Raw genomic sequence first — 21,283 nt, 5'->3', positions numbered from 1 at the left:
CATGTGCCTTCGCGCTGCACAAAAAGAAATTGAACGAAAAAAAGTGCATATTCAGAACTTGGAGCGTCGAGCGGAGAAGGCCGAGAGTGAGCAGAGAAGGTCGAGAGTGAGCTGAGAAGGGCCAAGTTTGCCGAAACAAAATTGGCAGATGCCACGAACTCAGTTGTAGTGGACAGGGTAAACTAGCGCCTGCTTGATCATGCCATAGTCGATCAGGAGACAACAAGTATGTTCGGAAGAGAAGCGATAAGAACACGGGCCTATAAAGAAGGCTTTTTTTACAGCTGAAAAATCAGCATTGAAAAGACTAGAGAAAAGCTGGCAGATGACGTATGCCGATGCGAGAACCGCAGCTTTAAGCACGGATGGATTAAGGCTTTGCAAGCCACGGGTGTTGATTCGATGTCCCCGTTATACCAGAGTTACAAATTTCCCTTCAAGGTTTACGACGCCGAAAAGACCGATGGCAAAGAGGAGAGCGGCGATCCTGAGAGGGCCTAAATAACAAAAAACCATGTGTTGTTCTTTGTAGACACATGTATAAATCTCGTATCGTTTGATATAAATATTCATTATGCTTGTTTGTTTGATATTTCGCTTAATGTTGTTAATATTGCATATTAGTGGTCCCATGCCACTCTATGGCTCCTAGCTTGTTGATGTATCTTCTGAATTGTTGGCTGATTAACCTTTATAATTCGATTGCTAGACTGTGCCGATTTAGACTGTGTCGATTTTGGCAGCGCTTATTAACCTTTATAACCTTACTTGGCCAATCCTGATCATAAACGAAAGACGCTCCAAATTCGGAGTCTTTGTAGTGGCCAATCATGATCATGCATGAAAGGCGCTCTAAATTTGGAGGCTTACTCGGCCGATCGTGATCATGCATGAAAGGCGCTCCGAATTCAGAGTCTTTGTAGTGGCCAATCGTGATCATGCATGAATGGCGCTCCGAATTCGGAGGCTTACTCGATCGATTGTGATCATGCACGAAAGGTGCTCCGAATTTGGAGTCTTTGTAGTGGCCAATCATGATCATGAACAAAAGGCACTATGAATTTGGAGGCTTACTCGGCCGATTGTGATCATGCACGAAAGGCGCTCCAAATTCAGAGTCTTTGTAGTGGCCAATCGTGATCATGCACGAAAAGCACTCCGAATTCGGAGGCTTACTCGGCTAATGGTGATTATGCACAAAAGGCGCTATGAATTCGGAGGCTTACTCGGTTGATCGTGATCATGCACGAAAGGCGCTCCAAATTCAGAATCTTTGTAGTGGCCAATCGTGATCATACACGAAAGGCGCTCTGAATTCGGAGGCTTATTCAATTCACTAGTTTGAATGAGATGGCAATGAGAAATGGAGTGTTTATATTGCCGAGTAGCTACACAAATGTATACATGCTTTCATAGCAGCAAAAACAAAAACAGACTAGCATTTTAGTACAAGTTGGTCTAATGATAGAATTTGTGTAGGTGGGTCAAATTCCAGGGTCGTGGTATCTTTCTGCCAACCATGTCCGACAGGTAATATACCCATGTGCCAGCAATCAAATCAATCTAATAAGGTTCGTCCCAGTTGGAGCCTAATTTGCCGTCCGCTGGGTTTTTAGTGGTATGAAGCACTTTCTTGAGGACCAATTCTCCAGGTGTATAACGGCACAGCAGCACGCGCTGGTTATATGACTTGGCAAGCTGCTGCTGATATCGTGCCATATGTGCAAGTGCCTGATCTCGGTGTTCCTCAAGTAAATTCAAGTCCAAGGCCAACATCATGTCATTACGCCCCTTGTCAAAAGCCTTCGACTTCAGGGTGGGAAGGCTGATTTCGAGAGAGATGATAACCTCTGTCCCAAAGCATAAGGCGAACGGCGTTTCTCCAGTGGACCGCCTCGGAATAGTACGGTGAGCCCACAATACACTGGGTAACTCTTCAACCCATTTGCCCTCGGCCTTCTCCAATCATTTCTTGATTACGTCCAAGATCACTTTATTAGAGGCCTCGGCCTATCCGTGCTCTATGGATAAGCAGGTGAGGAAAAATAAGGCCAAATACCATATATGTTACAAAGTTCCTGATAGACGCCACAATCGAATTGGGTACCGTTATCGGATACAAGTGCTCTTGGTATGCCGAATCAAGTTATGATGTTTTTCCACACGAAACGTTTAACATCAGCATCTCGGATATGGGACAGAGATTCGATTTTGACACATTTCGTGAAATAATCAGTTGCAATGATCAAGAATCGTTTGTTGCCCGGAGCTTGCGGTAGTGGTCGGACAATATCAGAGCCCCATTGGGCAAACAGCCATGGACTAGTAACTGAGTTTAATTCCTCAATGGACAAGTGAGTTAATGGGGAGAACTTCTGGCACTGTTCAAAATTCTTTACATAGTTCTCGTCATCTGTATACATGGTCGGCCAATAATATCCCTGCGTTACAGCTTAGTGAGCCAACGAGCACCCTCCGAAATGGGCACCACAGCTGCCTTCATGTATTTCAGCCAAGAAATCCTCGACTCTTTTTGGGCGAACACATTCCAAATACTGTCCTGAGAGAGATTTTTTGTAAAGTTTGCCCTGAGGATCCAGATAGTATCGCAGGGCTTTATTTCTCAGCTTGTGGGCTTCTTTATTGTCTGTTGGCAGCTGCTCTGAGGAAAGGAATGCGGTAATGAGATCCATCCAACTCAGCCCTAAGTCAATGGTGTTGACCTAAAGAGGTTCGGGAGAATTCATACTCCACTCTGGGATGAACCCCACTTCAATGGTTCGTTTGAGTTCCGAGTTAATTGCAGAAGCCAAGCAAGCAAGGGTGTCCGCATGCGTGTTCTGATCTCTGGTTATTTGATTTAACTCTTGGTGGTCGAACTTCATAAGCAAGGCATTTGTAGTTTTCATATAAGCTGCCATTCGGTCATCTCTAGCCGCATATTCCCCTTTCAACTGGCTGATGACTAATTTTGAGTCGTAAAAAACCTGTAATCGTTTAGCGCCTAAGTGAAGCATATTTCAGAGGCAGGTTAACAACACTTCGTATTCAACCTCATTATTTGATCCATCGAAACACAATTTGACTGCCTACTCAATTATTGCCCCTTTCGGGTCATGATTACTATGCATGCCCAGCTGCCACGCTAATTAGAGGATCCGTTACAATACATTTGCCAAATGTCTCTGACATACATTATCTAGTCTGGTTGAGGTTGGGGAGCGAGTTGATCAAACTTGAAGTCAGCATGACATCCTATAAACTTGGCTATGAAGTCGGCCAATACCTGCCCTTTAATAGTCGTTCTGGGCAAAAATTAAAGGTCGTACTGGCTGAGTTCTAGTGCCCATTTGGGGACTTGCCCTGACGCTTCCGTGCTGTGGAGCGTTGCTCGGAGAGGAAATTCTGTTAGCACCCCTATAGTATGAGCCTAAAAGTAATGCATCAACTTTCTAGCGGCCACCACAAGAGCTAGGATAAGCTTTTCCAGTGGTAGGAATCATGTTTCGGCGTCGACCATCGCATTGCCTACATAGTAAATTGGTCGCTACTCCCCGACTTCCTCATTTAGTAGCACGGCACTAACCGCCCAATCGGATACCGCTAGATATAAAATGAATGGATCTCCTGGTGATAGGGTTGCCAAGAGTGGTACTGATCGGTGATATGCTTTCAAGCCTTCCGACGAGGCCTGACATTCGGGGGTCCACTGAAACGCTTTGCACTACCAAAGTGTCTGAAAAAATGGTAGGCAGCGATCCGAGGAACGACTACTGAACCTATTAAGAGCGGCATCCATTCCTATCAACTTCTGAACTTATTTGACCAATTGAGGTGAGCCGAGTTCGATAATGGCGGTGATTTTCCTTGGGTTGCCCTCTATTCCGCAATGGTTTACGATATAGCCAAGAAACTTGTCAGATCCGATGCTGAATGCCAAAGGTTGTGGCTAGGTCGGCTAGATGGGCATACTTTTTCTTGGATTTGACCCCCATGTTGTCAATGTATACTTCCATGGTGCGACCGATTTGTTCTTTAAACGTAGTGTTGACCAGCCTCTGGTATGTCGCCCCCGCATTCTTCAGTCCGAATGGCATGACCTTGTAGCAATAAGTTCCACGCAGGGTGAGGAATGCGGTATTTTCTTGGTCTTTCGGATGCATGGCAATTTGGTGGTAACCCCTGTAAGCATCCAAGAAACTCATGCGTTGGTGGTGCGCAGTTGCGTCTATAAGTTGGTCGATTAGAGGAAGGGGAAAGCAATCCTTGGGACAAGCCTGTTCAAATCCGTGAAGTCCACACAAACACGCTAAGATCCATTTTTCTTCTTTACAACCACGGTATTGGACAACCATGTGAGATAGGTTACTTCACGAATGGCCTTGGCTTCCAATAGCCTGTCGATTTCATCCACAACGGTCAAAGTATGTTCTGCGGCCGACTGGCGACTTTTCTGAATGATTGGTTTTGCTTTTGGATCGACATTTAAACAGCGTTGAGCCACGCTCGAACCCACCCCTGGCATCTCATATGGCGTCCAGGCAAATACGTCAATATTGCCAAGTAAGATGGAAACCAACTCTTGCCATTCGGTTGTATCCAGGGTAGTAGGATCATGAAGAACTTTTTACGTTCCCCTTTGATACTGATCCGATAGAGGTCCTCGGTCGCCTTATCACTGGGGGTTTTTCCCACGTCCTCGAGGCTCTCCCGATCCAGAATTTCAATCGAATTCAGTCCTAATTCCTTTGACTTTTTTGCCAAAGCAATAAGATAGCAAGCCTTTGCCAATTTTTGCAAACCTCGAATTTGTTCGATGCCATGTTGTGGTGGAAAACAGAGTAACTGATGGTAGGCACTTGGGACGACCTACATTGTGTACAACCAGGTTCTTCCCATGATGAGGTTATACGGTAATGGAAGTTTGACAACCAGAAACTCCACGTCGACTGATTTGGTACCTGCACGTATCGACAGTGTGCCTGTTTGGCAGAAATTATTTACAGCTTATTTCAGCTTTCAGCTTAATTTAAGTTATTTTGATGTGTTTGGTTTAGCTTATAGCTTATAGCTTATAGTTTTGTGGAAGTCAGAAATCAGCTTATTCTTTGAGTGGGGCAGGAGATGCTTTAAGAATAAGCTGGAAATCAGCTTAAGCTGAAAGTTATAAGGTATAAGCTGTTTGGGCATAAGCTATAAGCACTTTCCCACAGCTCTACCAAACAGGGCTAGTATGATCTTGCCCAAAGGGTACTCGGGGTTGACATTGAAGCCAAACATAGGATATTTGGCCGGTAACAGGTCTGAATAAGTGATGCCAAGCTTAAGAAAAGTCTTGTGATACATTATCTTCAAAGTGCTACCCTGATCGATCAGAATGCACTCAACAACGAATATGTTTACACGTAGCTCAATGGCAGGGGCATCGTCATGGGGAAGTGTTACCCCTTTAAGGTTAGTGTCGTTGAAGTTGTTTTTGCCAGTCTGATAGGGCCATTTGGCTAATATGATCGGCTTGGATGGGCTGGGTTGTACCTGGGTTAGTGGCGACAGGCTGTATATCATGTAAATCACACCAAGTGGAGGTGAATCCAGGCGTAAGGCTACCGTGTTAGGTGGATTGCCCTTACGTACATGTTGTGCCAGTCAGCTGTCTTGCACCAGCTCCTCCAAATGATCCATCAGTGCATAATAATTGTCAATCTCGTGGTCATGGTCCCTGTGATATTCACACCGCTTATCTCTTCGTCTAGTATCAAGGGGTCCGATCATCTTGGATAGCCACTTAAAGAGTGGTAGATGCTAGATTTTAGGTAGGATTTTGCTGATCGGCTCCACCAACTCCATATACTTCTTATCTGATCATTTGGAGCGCCTACTATCCACTTGATACTGCTCATTTGATCGGTGCAAACACTGTTCACTTGATTGGCGCGAATCCTGCTGATTGTCCCATTTTGCCTGGGCTTATGGTTCAGGGCTCCTTGATGGTACGACACTTATTGGCTGGACCATACCAGACGGAGTCGATTTCACGACCTCCTATCCAAACTTGACGCAAAGCGCATCGTCTTGCACTTTGCAATACTCTTCAACTTTCTTCATTAGCACCCAAACTGTTTTGGGAGGTCGTCTGATCAACAAGCTTCTGAAAGGACTATCGGGTTGCAATCCCATTTTAAAGGCGATGATGGCCATGGAATCATTGCAGGCATCATCCACCAGGTTGAAGCATTCCCAGTAACACGCCAAGTATTCGTAGAGGGTCTCTCCTGATTTGATTTGTATTGCCCAGAGAGAGTCGGCTTGCTTTGGCTGGCCCTCGTTGGTGATGAATCTTGCCCTGAAGGATTTTTGAAGTTGGTGAAAACGTTTTACTGAGGCCGGCTCCAATTTATAATACCATCTGACAGCTAATGGTCCCAGGCTCCTTGGAAACATTCGGCACATGAGTGCTTCATCGTCAGGATGCAACATCATTGCCTGTTTGTAATGGCGAATGTGGTCCGTAGGGTTTGACTTACCGTCGTACAAGGTGAACGTTGGTGCCTTAAACTTTTTAGGTAGTGCAGCCCTTGCAATGCGTCATACGAAAGGATTGTGTTTATCCTCTTCGTTCGAACTGCCATCGCCCCTTCCTCACCTGTGCCATATGTATAGACTTCCCTCGAATAAGCTGAACATATCAACTCGTCCCTTCTGTCTGGGTTCCTGGGGTGACGAGTCAAAAGCACTACTGTCAAGCTTCCGACGCTAGCATCGCCGATCATCCTTCTTCTTCTTTGGCGACCGTCCTCGGTCATGACATGGTGCGGTTTGTTGGGATTTGGCTAACTCAATGGCCAACTCCTTACATAGATGCTCATTATCAGCCGTCATATCCTCTAAGTGTTGTTCATTTTATTTTTCTTAATCCATGATTGTCTGCATGGTTTCTTGTATCGAGGTTGAAGGAGAGGTTTGAGCCACGAAGTCGAAGTTCAGGGCCCTTTACGCGATTATATTCTCCAGACCAAACATGGTTTGGGGCGTAACATTATCTCCTGGTGTATCTTCGTTAGCAACGAGCGAAGGATTATCTGTTACGTCGACCATGAATGCACTGGAGTATTCCTACAAGCGGCACCAATTGTGGTGATGTGGTTTGGAAATAGCCCTCGTTCTTAGTAGACCTTCTTGATCCTCGAGCTGTTATCTGGAAAAGAGATGAACACTCCGGTTGGGGGTGTCGGAATTAGCACTCTGATGGTTAAGTTAGTATTCTCTCAAGTTTTCTTATCTCACAAGTTATATTATGTTTTTCTTACATACCTCCCCTCCGGCTGATGCTCCTCTTCTTTTATATTACCCTCCTGAGGCTCGCCTTCATAGGTGAGCCTCCAGCCATTCTGTAGGATGTACGGCCTATTCGGCCTACCAATTGGTTCTATTCAGCCATGGCCGACTCCATATCAGATCTTAACCCGGTAAAGTTACTAAGAGCTAACTTATGTATGGCCCATATATATACAACATTGTTAAATTTGACCCCCACAGTGTTCATGCCATCCCTAACCACACAATCAATTACTGATAAAGACTCAATCATGTCTCAGTTTAAAGTAGCTTGAAAAAACGTTCGAAATTAGTTGAGGAGGTAGGCATTAATATTATCCTCAATTTCACACTATTCCCATGATTCATTCTTATTTTTAACTAACTAATTATGTTGTCACCTTTGGATGACAGTAGCTTAGAAAAAAAAAAAACTCGTATTTTTTTCTCCATATCTAGCCAATTAATTCTAAATCTTTGATTTTAGAACATCTCTTCTCAACCCATGACCTCTTCTAACTCCTTCTTGAGTTGACAAAGCCAATCAGAATTTGTTTTAGAATAAGGTTGGGCTTGAACATTCATAATAGCACACCTCAAGGAATTGATCTCGATACGATTGTCCCTGAAAGTCTCCTTACTCCATCTAGACAGTCCATGACTACATCCTTTCAGTTTCTGGGAAAAACTATACATTGGAGACCCAGCACCCTCCTCTAACCATAACGACTTAATCACATCAACACACTCTAGGTTTGTAGTCCACATGGACTTGAATTTGAACATTCTAGGGATCTTTTTGGGAGGAACATGACAATACAAAAGGAGGAGGCAATGATCCAACCCAATCAAGGCTTTGTGATGTACTTGCGCAATTATTACCTCCAACTCACCGTTGTCAGAGCCTTGTCCAATCTTCTTTAACATGTTGCTCACTCATTTGGTTGTTAGTCCAAGTGTAAGGAGCACCCTTGAATTCTAAATCCATCAATTCACATTCAGAAATGAGATCTTGAAACTGTTGCATATGTGTACTATTACTCCCAACTTTTCCTTGCCTTTCCCAACACTAGCCTATTTCATTTCGATCACCCAAACATAACTATAGATAGTGTAGACACCCCATTTTGACCAACCCTAAGACTTTGGGCATTTACAAACCTCCCGATGATGAAACGGTACTTACTTCATCTTTAGAATGTTTAAATGATTGCTTAAAGTTGTTGTACAAACTTGTTTTGGCCAAAAATTAACTTTTTGCAAAATTGACCATTTTACCCTTGGACCCATTTTTAGCCAAAAACCAACTTCTTAACCCCAAAAAGCCCGATTGTGTTTTGATTGATCGTATTTTTCAAAATTAGTAGCCCATTTTATCTAAAACATTGATCATAATGCAATTCGGCCTTACTTATGTCGCAAGCAAGCCAAGAGCATGAGACCACGTACTTGTGCATGCACGCATTGAACGTGTACCAAGGCAAAATGCACATGTGCATGTTAGATGTGAGTGCGCATATTGTTTGTACGTACGCAAAATCATTGTGCGTGCGCACTTGGTTTGTACGTGCGCACATTGAAGCATCGCTGAGTTATTTTTGGTAACACAATTTTGGTATAATTTTTTGTGGGAATGGCAAAGAGGAAGCAATGAAACCGTAGAAGGGTTCCAGAGGCTTCCCCCATCTCTATAAATAGAGCCCCTCCCCCTCTCTTTGAAGGGGTTAAGAAATTGAATCACTTTTTGCAAATTTAAGAGCCAAATATCACCTCTTATCTCTCTTTTTCCTCCTATAGTTCCAAAAATGCACCACCTACTCAGCTAAATAAGTCTGAAAACTTCTAAGGACTGAAGCACATCAACCATAACTTGGAACCAAAGCCTGAAAGAGGTTTCCAAGCCAGAAACTTGAGTTTCTTTGCTCTCATTCATATTCGCTCTTCGATTTCTTAAAACCAATAGGTAAACTTCTATCTTTTTGTATATTTTAGTACCTATTCTCTGTTTGTCTTCAATATTCGAGCATGCTAGGATGTTAGTCTATCATAGCATCATGTAGGTTATTCATCTTATCCATTTTCTCACTTTATTTCGCATGTTTTCTTTATGTACATTAGAATAGCATGATTATGCTCATTTAATCATCTAGAACTCATGAGTTAGGCCTAGTTTGAATCATCATGTAAATAGCTACTATCATTGTTTTTCTTTTCATTATGTGTTATTTGGTCTTCTTATGCATATTCATCATTTAGTAGTCTCAAACCGGACCTAGGTTCTTATCTTGCATGTATTAGTTGCATTTAGGTCATATTTATTTTATGCATGCATGTAAGGCGCGGAAGTGGACATCTGGGTAAGTGTCTTTGTCCTTCTTGGCATATGTGAGCTATTTGCATTGCCTTTAAATAATGCAAGTTTATGCTTTTTGTATGCAAAATTGCGTGTTTTATATGTTTTCTTCAATGTTGTGTATCTTAGGTTACGTTTAAAGCCACTGGTTATCAAAGCACACTTTTCTTTGAAAAATAATTTTTTATGTAAATATGGCTTTATTCATTTAATCTAAAGTATACGATATTCACATTTCTTCAAATCACATAGTTTATGTTAGAAAAGAATTTTAGGTCTAAAATGAATTTCTGTGAATAATTAACCACTACAATCATAAAATAGAGAGTGAGTAGAGGCTAATCTTCGGATTGGGCAAAATGGGGGTGCTTCCATGTAAATAGCCTTCCCTTTTTATACCTAAGCTCCTGAACCTGGAATGTTCTTGATTATGACAGACTAGGCCTTAACTTAGCTTTCATCATTAAAGATTTCTTAATTCCCCTTTAAAAATTAAGTGGCGACTCTATGTCAATAAAGCAAGTCAGTGTGGGAAGCAATACATTAGACTTGAAAAAGGCATGGCACCCACAGATAGTTGTTGCTTGAAGCTAGATTTTTTAGGTATTGCCAAAAGGATCGCCTCTATGCCCAACAAGGAGGGGCATAGACAAAAGTGGCAGGCCAATTGAAAGATGCCACACCCATTGAAATATTACACTTGAAAATGTTAGGAGATTTGTGGCAAACCTATAAATCCACTTCCTCCTTCCACCAAAGCGCTAAGCCCCCACAAAAGCCCACTGGATCAACATAACACTTGTTGGAAAAGTGAAGACTTCTGTGGATTCTTTCCAAAGCCGGTTGTTTATTCTTAGTTTCCATCAGGAAAATTACTAAGGGGCGATGGGTCACGCATAACCCTCTAAGGATCTGGATTGTCAAGGGTCGCCCTAGCCCTGACAATTCCAGTTGAGCATCAACATAGGTATATGTCTTTTAAGGGCCAGCCACCATAGCCCATGTTTGATTTTTCCCATTCACCTCTGGGAAAGTGCTCAAGACCTGTGACAGAAAGGAAAGAAGTGAGCAAGACTAATAAGAGTAGAGTGGTAAGGAGATTTGTATAAAGAATAGAGTGAAGAGCAAAAAGGGTAAAGAAAGGAGGTTGAAAAAAATAAAAGGAGGCGGGTATGAAGAAGAGAGGAATATAATATGAGATAGAGGGCTATGTTCTCACACAAGGAGAGTGGTAGAAGAAGAAGAAGGTCAGGGTAAAACGAAGATAGAAAATTAGAGAGAAGACCCAACTTTCTTTGAAGTTTGGAGAATATACAAGGAGCTTCTATTTTCGCACACCATTTGGTCTATGTGCACATATTTAATGAATAATATTTTTATTACAATTTTATCGCTAAACAAAATTACCAATATAAACATTAGTATACACATATCACCTTACATCTAAATTTTCTCACTACACATCTTTTGAATTAAAACAATCTCACAACATAAAATATTAAACACATGAGACCCTACTATTCTCCATGATTACCTTATTTTAATCCTTCCATTGCCGTCAAAGTCTGCCATTATTTTTCTTCTCTCGAATCTCACTCTCATTCTTTATTTGTGTTATAATGATTTGTAAAATAAAATCTCGGCTTTTGAAAGTTTTACATCATTTACGATAAAATTAGCAATCATGTTCACAACCATCTTTTTTTTCCGACAAACTTTCTTAAACTAGTGCCAAAACTAGTCAATACTTAAGACATTCAACTTCCGAAATAATCAAGATATTTTGACAATCTACTTATACATTATTAGCTTAAAAATATTTAAGTAAGTTGCAAGCGTGTTTAGTTAAATTCTAAACAAGTTTTGAAAAAGTTATGTTCATGTTTGGTGAATATTGTCAAATAATTTTTTATTATGTAATTGTCAAAAATGCGCTTAGAAGTTGTGTAAATGATAAGGGTCAAGTTTATTACAATAAGGGTACACAAAAAATTAACATGCTTCTACATGGCATTTTCGTTCAAAAAAGTTGTACTTGATAGGGTTGGGCTTCCCTCCGTGAGGCCCACCACGACTCTAGTTTTGATGATTTGAATCACTTATTTTATGGGATCTTGTGTACATATTATTCATAAAAATAAAAAATAAAAATTAAATCGTTCTGATATTCATAATCCCTTCATTTTATTGAGTTTTTATCTAAAAAACTTAATGGTCAATTTATTTTTTAAAATAGATCATCTATTTTTTTCTTTTTAGAACAAATGTGATAAAATTAATGAATTACAAATATCAAATCAATCTAATTTTTTTTATATATGATATGCACACAAGGCTCAACAAAATTAACAATTCAAATTATCGAAACGAGACTTGTGATTGACTCCACAAACCCGAACAACACTTTCCAATCCAAATGATGGACTAGAGAAAAGTCCAGCCCAAAACACCAGCAAGCCAAAGAACTCCTTTAACCCAAATTGAATAAAGCCAATCTGTTTAGGCCAAATAATTTGTTGAAGAATAATTGATACTTGTTGGCTTATTTTACCTTAGAGAAGGTCTATTTGAGTATTTTGAGTGTCTACAAAGATGGAATTCTTATATTCAAGTCAAAAAATGTATTAAGAAGTCTTCAATGACCACAAAGTGTAACTTGTAAGACAACTAATCAATGATAAAAACAAACACAAATTGAAGAATAATAATTTGAGAAGGAAGAATTGTGTCCCAAACTCGATTGTCCAGCCTGGCTCCCCCGGCCTCTGATGGAAAGAGGTACATTGTCCATTCAAGACAGAAGCAACCCGATCCAAATTGCTGAACAATTCAATTAGAAAGGGAAATTTACCTTGCTACAACTCTTATTTTTGTCGACTCTACTACTCCTACGTATAATTACTGTTACGACTACAAAAATTTAAACATTTATTTAATTATCATAGAAATATTGAGTTTATAATTAAACTACATTAGTCCTTATTTATTTTTTTTATACATACTCGAGTTATTTAGTTGGTACGCGTAAATGATTTTTCATTTTAACTTTAGAATAGAGACGTAGACTCTTTAGATAGACAACTTTTATATTTCAATCCATGAATAGAAGAGAAAGAAATGGTACAAACATTTTTTTATTTTTTTAAGTTTTGTTATTTTTATTGAAATGTTCAAGAGTTTTCTTAATTTAAATGTGTTTGGTTCACAAATTTGGAGAGGAATTTATAAATGGAAAGAAAAAATATATGTGAAACGTAGATAAAATATATATTTTATTCACATTTCTTTTTCATTTCTCATTTTAAATACCTTTCTAAATTTATGAAACAAACACAATCTAATAGTTGAATTGGGCCATACGATTAACATTTTTAATACGTTAGGAGCCATATAGACACATATACGTTGCGTTTTTATCAACCACAAACTTGTGGCAAGAATTCCCGATCATTTATTAGTTGGAACTGGGACATGACGCGGTATTTTGATTTCTAGCATCGCGTCAATTATGGCTTGACAACATTTATGGAGATTGGACAATATGCTTGACAAATTGAAAAAGAGAGTTGTGATATATTTTGAAATATTTCACCATGATCCCTCTACTATTTATGAATATCACTTTAACCTTTTCTTATGAATCTATTCATATTGATCTTTCAACTATAAAAAATCATTCAAATACACATCTTCTAAAGGTAGTTTAGACGGTAAACATGATACATTTTTATAATTTAAGGGGTCAAAATATATAAATTCACAAATGAGTGAGGTAAGTTAATATTCATTAATAGTTGAGCCTCTTACGGTAATTAACCCTATTTCACCTACTTCACTAATGTAGAACAAGTAGCCGAAGACTTCTTGGAACAATTGGACCGACAAAAGGCAAGAAAGATGTAGAACAAAATACTATAATTTTTATATTTCTTAATTTTATTTAGAATTAGGATTTTGGCTAGGATTTTAAATAGTTTAGAATTTTTAGTCTCTTAGGTTTCCAAGCGAAGATTTTAAATAGTTTAGAATTTTTAGTCTCTTAGGTTTCTTAATTTGTGTTGATTTAAGTTTCCTAGTTTATTTTGGAATCACTTTTCTTACAAGTATTAGGTTTAGTTTATTCACTTTTCCTACAAGTATTAGGTTTAGTTTATTATAAATAAGCCTACAAGCATATGTAATTGATTCATATGTAATTGATTCATTCAATAATATTTTAAAGAGCTTTTCTTCTATCTTCCTTGTGGATTCAAGGGTGTTCTTGTGGATTCAAGAATTCTCGTCTACTAGAATGATATCTAGTCTCGTGTGATTTATAGATGTGGTACGCCTGGCCATCGCTCTAATGTGTGCCCAGAAAGAAGGGCTGCTAATTTAGTTGAAGAAGAAGATGAAATTGGGGATGATGGAGATGCAGAATATGAGGGTGATCAGTATGAAGGTGCTGAACTCGCCAGAGAAGAAGGAGAACGAGTCAACTGTGTAGTTCAAAGGGTTCTATTTACACCAAAAACTGAGGACCTCAGTCAACGTCACAGTATTTTTCGCTCTTGTTGTACCATAAATCAAAAGGTGTGTGACCTTCTTGTGGACAATGGAAGTTGCAAAAATTTTGTGGCTAAACGATTGGTAATGCACCTGAAGTTGTCTCCTGAACCACACCCCTCTCCCTACAGTATTGGCTGGATCAAAAAAGGACATGCTGTCAAGATAACCGAAGTATGTAGGGTACCTATTTCTATTGGCAAACATTATAAATCCGATGTATTATGTGATGTGGTTGATATGGATACTAGTCATGTATTACTTGGAAGACCTTGGCAATTTGATGTGGATATTACATTTAGAGGACGAGACAATACTTATGTGTTTAATTGGGGGTCTTATAAAATTGCTATGAGTCCCTTAAAGCAACACACAGTGCCTCCGAAAGTCAAAGTGAAGTCTTTCCTCACTATGACCAATTCAGAGGCCGAGTTTGTGGCAGATGCGAAAACTTCACAAGAGTTATATGCTATGATTATGAAAACATGGTACCTATGGCCAAGGAGAACACAATCACTCCATTCCCTCAGAAAATTCAACCATTGTTGGAGGAATTCCAAGAGCTTACTATTGACAAGTTTCCAGATGAACTTCCATCCATGAGGGACATTCAACATCAGATTGATTTCATACCAGAAGCAAGTCTGCCAAACCTACCACACTATAGAATGAGTCCAAAAGAGGGTGAGATCCTGCGGGAGAAAGTTGAAGAATTGCTGCGAAAGGGACTTATTCGTGAAAGCCTAAGTCCATGTGTTGTTCTGGCATTATTAACGCCAAAGAAAGATGGAAGTTGGCGAATATGTGTAGACAGCCGAGCCATCAACAAGATTACCATCAAGTATAGATTTCCCATTCCCCGACTGGATGATATGTTGGACATGCTGGAAGGATCAAAGTGGTTTTCAAAGATCGATCTGTGAAGTGGGTACCATCAAATTCGAATCCGTCCTGGAGATGAATGGAAAACAGCATTCAAGACTAAGGATGTTTGTATGAATGGTTGGTTATGTCATTCGGCCTTTCTAATGCTCCCAGTGCCTTCATGCGAGTTATGCATCAGGTATTACGACCTTTCACTGGGAAATTTGTCGTGGTTTATTTTGATGACATATTAATCTACAGTAAATCAGAGAAGGACACATGGCCCATTTACGAGAGGTGTTGACAGCACTAGAGGTAAGCAAGTTGTACGTTAACCTTAAGAAGTGCAGTTTCCTTACAAGTAGTTTGTTGTTCTTGGGTTATGTGGTTAGTTTAGATGGCATTCATGTGGATCAAAAGAAAGTTCGAGCCATCCAAGAATGGCCAACACCCAAGACTATTAGTGATGTTCGGAGTTTCCATGGGTTGGCTACGTTTTATAGGCGTTTCATTCGAAGTTTTAGAACTATTGTGGCACCAATAACAAAGTGCATGAAGAAAGGAAAATTCTTGTAGGGTGATGATGCAGAAGAGAGCTTCTTGTTGATCAAAGAGAAGTTGTGCACTGCACCAGTGCTAGCTTTGCCCAGTTTTGAGAAGATTTTTAAGGTAGAATGTGATGCCAGTGGTGTGGGCATTGGGGCTGTCCTATCTCAAGAACATAAACCAGTGGCCTTTTTCAATGAAAAATTAAGTGAAGCTCGGCAAAAGTGGAGCACTTACGACCAAGAATTTTATGCAGTGGTTCGAGCTTTGATGCATTGGGAACATTACCTAATACAGAGAGAGTTTGTGTTGTGTACTGATCATCAAGCCTTAAAGTTTATCAACAGCCAGAAGCACCTAGATAACATGCATGTAAGATGGTCTACTTTCCTTTAGAAATTCCCTTTTACTATTCGCCACAAATTAGGGGTTTTGAATCGAGTCGCGGATGCCTTGAGTCAACGGGCTAGTTTATTAGTCACGTTGACACATGAGATTGTGGGGTTTGAGTTCCTGAAAAAACTTTACCCTGATGATGATGACTTCAAGGAGATATGGGCAAAGTGTATTCAAAGGCAACCAGTCACTGATTTCACATCACTGATGCCTATCTATTTCGAGGAAATCGCTTATGCATCCCTCGTAGCTCTTTGCGAGAGAAACTAATTCGGGATCTCCATGGTAGTGGCTTAAGTGGACATTTGGGCAGGGACAAGACTATCGCAAGTATGGAAGAACGATATTTCTGGCCTCAATTGAAGCGAGATGTTGGCAATTTTGTGAGGAAGTGCTACATTTGTCAAGTATCCAAAGGGCAGTCTCAGAATACTGGCCTCTATATGCCTCTACCTATTCCTAACAGCATTTGAAAAGACTTGTCGATGGACTTTGTGTTGGGACTCCCTCATACCCAACGTGGAGTTGATTCTGTGTTCATAGTGGTTGACAGGTTTTCAAATATGGCGCATTTTATTCCTTGTCGAAAGCCTTCAGACGCCTCTCATGTGGCTCAATTATTCTTTCGAGAAGTAGTTCGTTTGCATGGAGTCCCTCAATCCATTACCTCAGATCGTGATGTCAAGTTCCTTAACCACTTCTGGGTGACTTTGTGGAAGATATTTAACACAGCCTTGAATCATAGTTCAACTGCGCATCCTCAAACATATGGTCAAACAGAGGTGACTAATAGAACATTGGAAAATTTGGTTCGCAGCATTTGTGGAGACAAACCAAAGCAATGGGATCTTGCTTTGCCTCAAGCAGAATTCGCATATAATAGCGCAGTTCACAGTGCCACAGGAAAGTCACCATTCTCTCTAGTGTATGTCACGTCTTCAAAACATGCAGTTGATTTGCTCCGTTTGTCGGGGTCTAGGAGTGAGTACTGCTGCCGAAACCATGCCCAAACAAGCCCAAGCAGTACAAGAAGAAGTACGACAGAAGCTGGAGGAAACAAATACCAAATATAAGGCAGCCGCAGACAAGCATCGGCGCCAAACTGTTCAAGGAAGGAGATTCAGTAATGGTGTTTTTGTGCAAAAACAGATTTCCAGTCAACACGTACAACAAATTGGAGCCTCGCAAGTATGGTCTATGTAGGGTGTTGAAGAAAATCAATGACAATGCTTATGTGATTGAGCTACCAGACGACATGAAGATTTCCAAGACTTTTAATGTAGCTTATTTATATGAGTATCATGCTGAAGAACCCCTCTATCCATAATCGAACTCGAGGTCGAGTTCTCTCCAAAAAGAAGGGACTGGTGTAGAACAAGTAGCCGAAGACTTCTTGGAACAATTGGACCAACAAAAGGCAAGAAAGATGCAGAACAAAATTCTATAATTTTTATATTTCTTAATTTTATTTAGAATTAGGTTTTTGGCTAGGATTTTAAATAGTTTAGAATTTTTAGTCTCTTAGGTTTCCAAGCTAGGATTTTAAATAGTTTAGAATTTTTAGTCTCTTAGGTTTCCTAGTTCTCTTAGGTTTCTTAATTTGTGTTGATTTAAGTTTCTTTGTTTATTTTGGAATCACTTTTCTTACAAGTATTAGATTTAGTTTATTCACTTTTCCTACAAGTATTAGGTTTAGTTTATTATAAATAAGCCTACAAGCATATGTAATTGATTCATTCAATAATATTTTAAAGAGCTTTTTCATCTTCCTGTACCTTTCATTTCATGTTGATTAATGAAATTTTTCTTTGCCGATCAAAAAAAATATATATATATATATATTTTTTAAAGAGCTTTTCTTTTATCTTCCTTGTGGATTCAAGGGTGTTCTTGTGGATTCAAAAATTCTCGTCTTCTAAAATGATATCTAGTCTCGTGTGATTTATTCCGCTGCGTCATTCACTCTTAATGTCATTTGGTACATTGCATAGTAAACTTCACTAGTTTTTAAATATAATGGTCGTACACATAAGTATGATTTTAATTATATAAACCAATGTTTTGAAAATTGAATTGACGAGCGAATCGAAAAAGTGATCTGCGCGAATGGGTCACTGGTTTAATTGTGGGTGAATCGAAATTGAACCATGTTATCATAATTATATCACAAATATATTAAAATTTAGGGTAAATTACAAATACAACTTCTGAGATTTGATTAAAATATGAATTGTTCCCTGTGATTCTGGAAATTACATTTTGCCCCCTGAGGTTTCTAATTTCATAACAAATCATCATTTTCATTAATAAATCATTAAGTCAATTAACAGTTTTTTATGATGTTAGAAATATATTTCAATTAATAATTTAGGTAATTTTATTATTGTATAGGAGAGCAATTATGAATTTCATTTTTTTAGTTAATTCTGTTAAATAAAAAATTCCAACAAGGGGGTATTTGTAATTTTTGAAACCACAAGAGGCAATTTGTATTTTAAACAAACCTCAGGGGGTGTAATTGTAATTTATCCTAAAATTTATAAATATTAAAATTACAAACATAATAAATAATAATCAATTACAAAAAAAATTATTAAAATTTATTTTACGTTTTTTATACATTGATTTTTAGTCAAAATAATTAAGGTAATATTAAATATATAGCATATATACTTATTATATTGTCAATAATTATGTTGATGGCTTAGTGGTTAGAGTGTCTATTTCTTATGCACTTAATTCCATATTCAAGCCCTTTCCATAACGTATATTTCGAAGAATTTTTAATGCTTTAAACCCAACCAGTTATGTCGAATTAAGGTAATATGATTTTAATGTTTGGAAGAATTAAGGTAATATGAATTTAATTCATATTGAGAGGGTTTCGATATCATTTATGTTGTTTATTTCTTCTTCATTATGAAACATGTATGTAGTTTATTTTTCTCAAGTTTGTCTTATGGATGCTAGACTTAGGGTAAGTGCACAACACTGATTGTTGTGAAGTTTGTGAGACTCACTTCAGGTTCTATTTTAATGATTTGAATCATTTATTTTAAAAAAATATCAAGTAGAATGTATATTTGTAAAAAAAAAAAAAAAAATCAAATTTATCAGATATTAATAACTATTTCATCAAATCATATTTATATATAATAACTAATTAAATAAATATTTAAATATCAAACTGAATACAAATATGATTTCAGGAAGGAATTATCGATGTCCAACTAACTTGCCATTTATGTTTTACTTAATATTTTTTAAAAATTAAAATATTTAAATCATCAAAACAAAATTCAAAGTGAACCTTACAAGTGACACAATAATCACTCCGATACGCAATGCACAACTGTGCTCCAAAATTCATGGTTGTTGGGTGATTTTTAGCTTTCGAATTAAGGGGGAAAGTGTATTTTTCCCAAAATTGAACTTGAAATTTGCGCAATGAATGAGGAAGCAAAGTGGGTATTAGAAGCCCCGTCAAATAAACACCCCCCCCCCCCCCCCCCCCAAAAAAAAAAAAAAAAAAAGGGCATTAGAAGAAGATGAATTAGCTTTTGGCTTTTGGCGGCATCCTTGCTTTTCATAGAAGATATTTTCTTAAAGGGGTTTCGCTTTGGTCCAGTCCACGATCGGATTGGACCATGTTGTTGGATTTGTGGGGGTCCACTACAGGTCCCGTTTTAACAATATGAACCGTTTGATGTGTAGAACTCGTCAAGTATTATATGGCTGTAAAAAATCATGTTGATCGGATATCGATAGCTATCTGATCAAAATAGTTTTTTGTCAGCCGTTAATTTATTCACCGTCCATTTTTTTATACAAAACTGATTTGATTACATAACTATCGATATCCGATCAACGTAATTTTTTACACATATATAGTACTCGACGAGTTCTACACATTGAACAGTTCAGATTTTCAAAACTGGACCCATGGTGAGCTCCCAAGAGCCCAATAACATGGTTTAGTCCGATCTTAAACTGGACCAAAGCCAAACCATTCTTAAAAAATTCTCTTGGGGCATGTCATAAATCCTAACAGTGATTTGGTGAATCAGTTTTTATAATTTGATCAGATACTACAACATAAAGCCATTTGTGGCCATTGATAAAGCAGACCACCAACAATGATTCATCCCACTAAAAACATCACCACTAATAGCACTAATGCATTAAAAAAATAAAAAAAATAAAAAAAAATTACAACTCCAAAACCAAAATATCACATCATTCATGGCGGAACCCACTGCCACCTAATTAGTGGGAGCACTAATTAGTGCTCCCAAGCATTTTTCAGCAGACCACCAAGAACGCTTGTTACGTTGTGGGGGGATGACCTTCATCAGCAAATGAGAATGTAATAGCGGTTAGCATGATACGGTTTGGATTAGTTTGGAATGAAATCAAAATCAATCTATTTTATATGATTTCATAAAAATGGGAATCAAATTAAATTATTAAAATCATAGAATCAATCTGAGCCAAATCATTTAAATATAGTTCGGTTCTATTTGAAACTACGATTTGACATAATTTTTGTTCAAAAGAAAAATTATATAATATTTTCAAAATAATTCAATCTATCATAAATTTAAAAAATAATAATAACAACGTACACATCAAACAAACTACTCTCATAATATTAATCAATTAAGCAAAAACACAACATTAAGCAAACATATTGTTCAACATTGATCTGCTGTAGTTTTTCAAAACATGAACTTTCAAAAGATAAACATGCCCATTATTCAACCATTAACTTAAACGAACATAATATTTAGCAAATAAACATATTGTTTAACATCTAGCGAACATAAAACTCCTATCAACCAAACATTTTGTTATAACAACAATTACAAAATTAAAATTATACTAAATAATTAAAAAATACAGTAGCAAAAATAACAATCTGTTAACACCAGTTTCTTAATTTTTCAAATCAGAACCGAACCACGAATTAAAAAAAAAAAAAAAAAAAAAAAAAAAAAAAAAAAAACTAAACTACCTACTAAATTGGCCTAGATCAATTCAATTTGAACATTTTTCAATTTCTTTACTCAACCCTAGAATGTAAAAATTTCACACCCATCAGTTTTTTAAACTTTATTTCATTTGAACAAGTCTCTAAATGGGGTCTTTGTACAGTACAAACTCCTCAAAAACAAAAGATAACGATAAATCATGACTAGGTATTACTTGCAATATAACTAAAGATTTTTTCCATTATAGTCAAAATAAGAAGCACAATAAATCATA

The 21,283-nt window shown here is 38.0% G+C and overlaps 1 protein-coding gene across 1 annotated transcript; it reads left to right on the top strand.

Moving 5' to 3' along the window:
- The first annotated feature begins 15,355 nt into the window (after nucleotides 1–15,355).
- Nucleotides 15,356–16,288, top strand: LOC145799454 (uncharacterized). Its single transcript, XM_082889041.1, has 3 exons — nucleotides 15,356–15,391; nucleotides 15,653–15,935; nucleotides 16,050–16,288. Exons 1-3 carry the CDS (start codon nucleotides 15,356–15,358, stop codon nucleotides 16,286–16,288), a joined length of 558 nt encoding a protein of 185 aa, XP_082745167.1.
- The last annotated feature ends 4,995 nt before the right edge of the window (nucleotides 16,289–21,283 follow it).

Source organism: Camellia sinensis, chromosome 9 (assembly GCF_055761805.1).
Source record: "Camellia sinensis isolate YWXY chromosome 9, ASM5576180v1, whole genome shotgun sequence".
Classification (NCBI taxonomy): domain Eukaryota; kingdom Viridiplantae; phylum Streptophyta; class Magnoliopsida; order Ericales; family Theaceae; genus Camellia; species Camellia sinensis.
The sequence above is the reverse complement of the archived record's forward strand: the minus strand, read 5'-3'. Positions and strand labels throughout refer to the sequence as shown.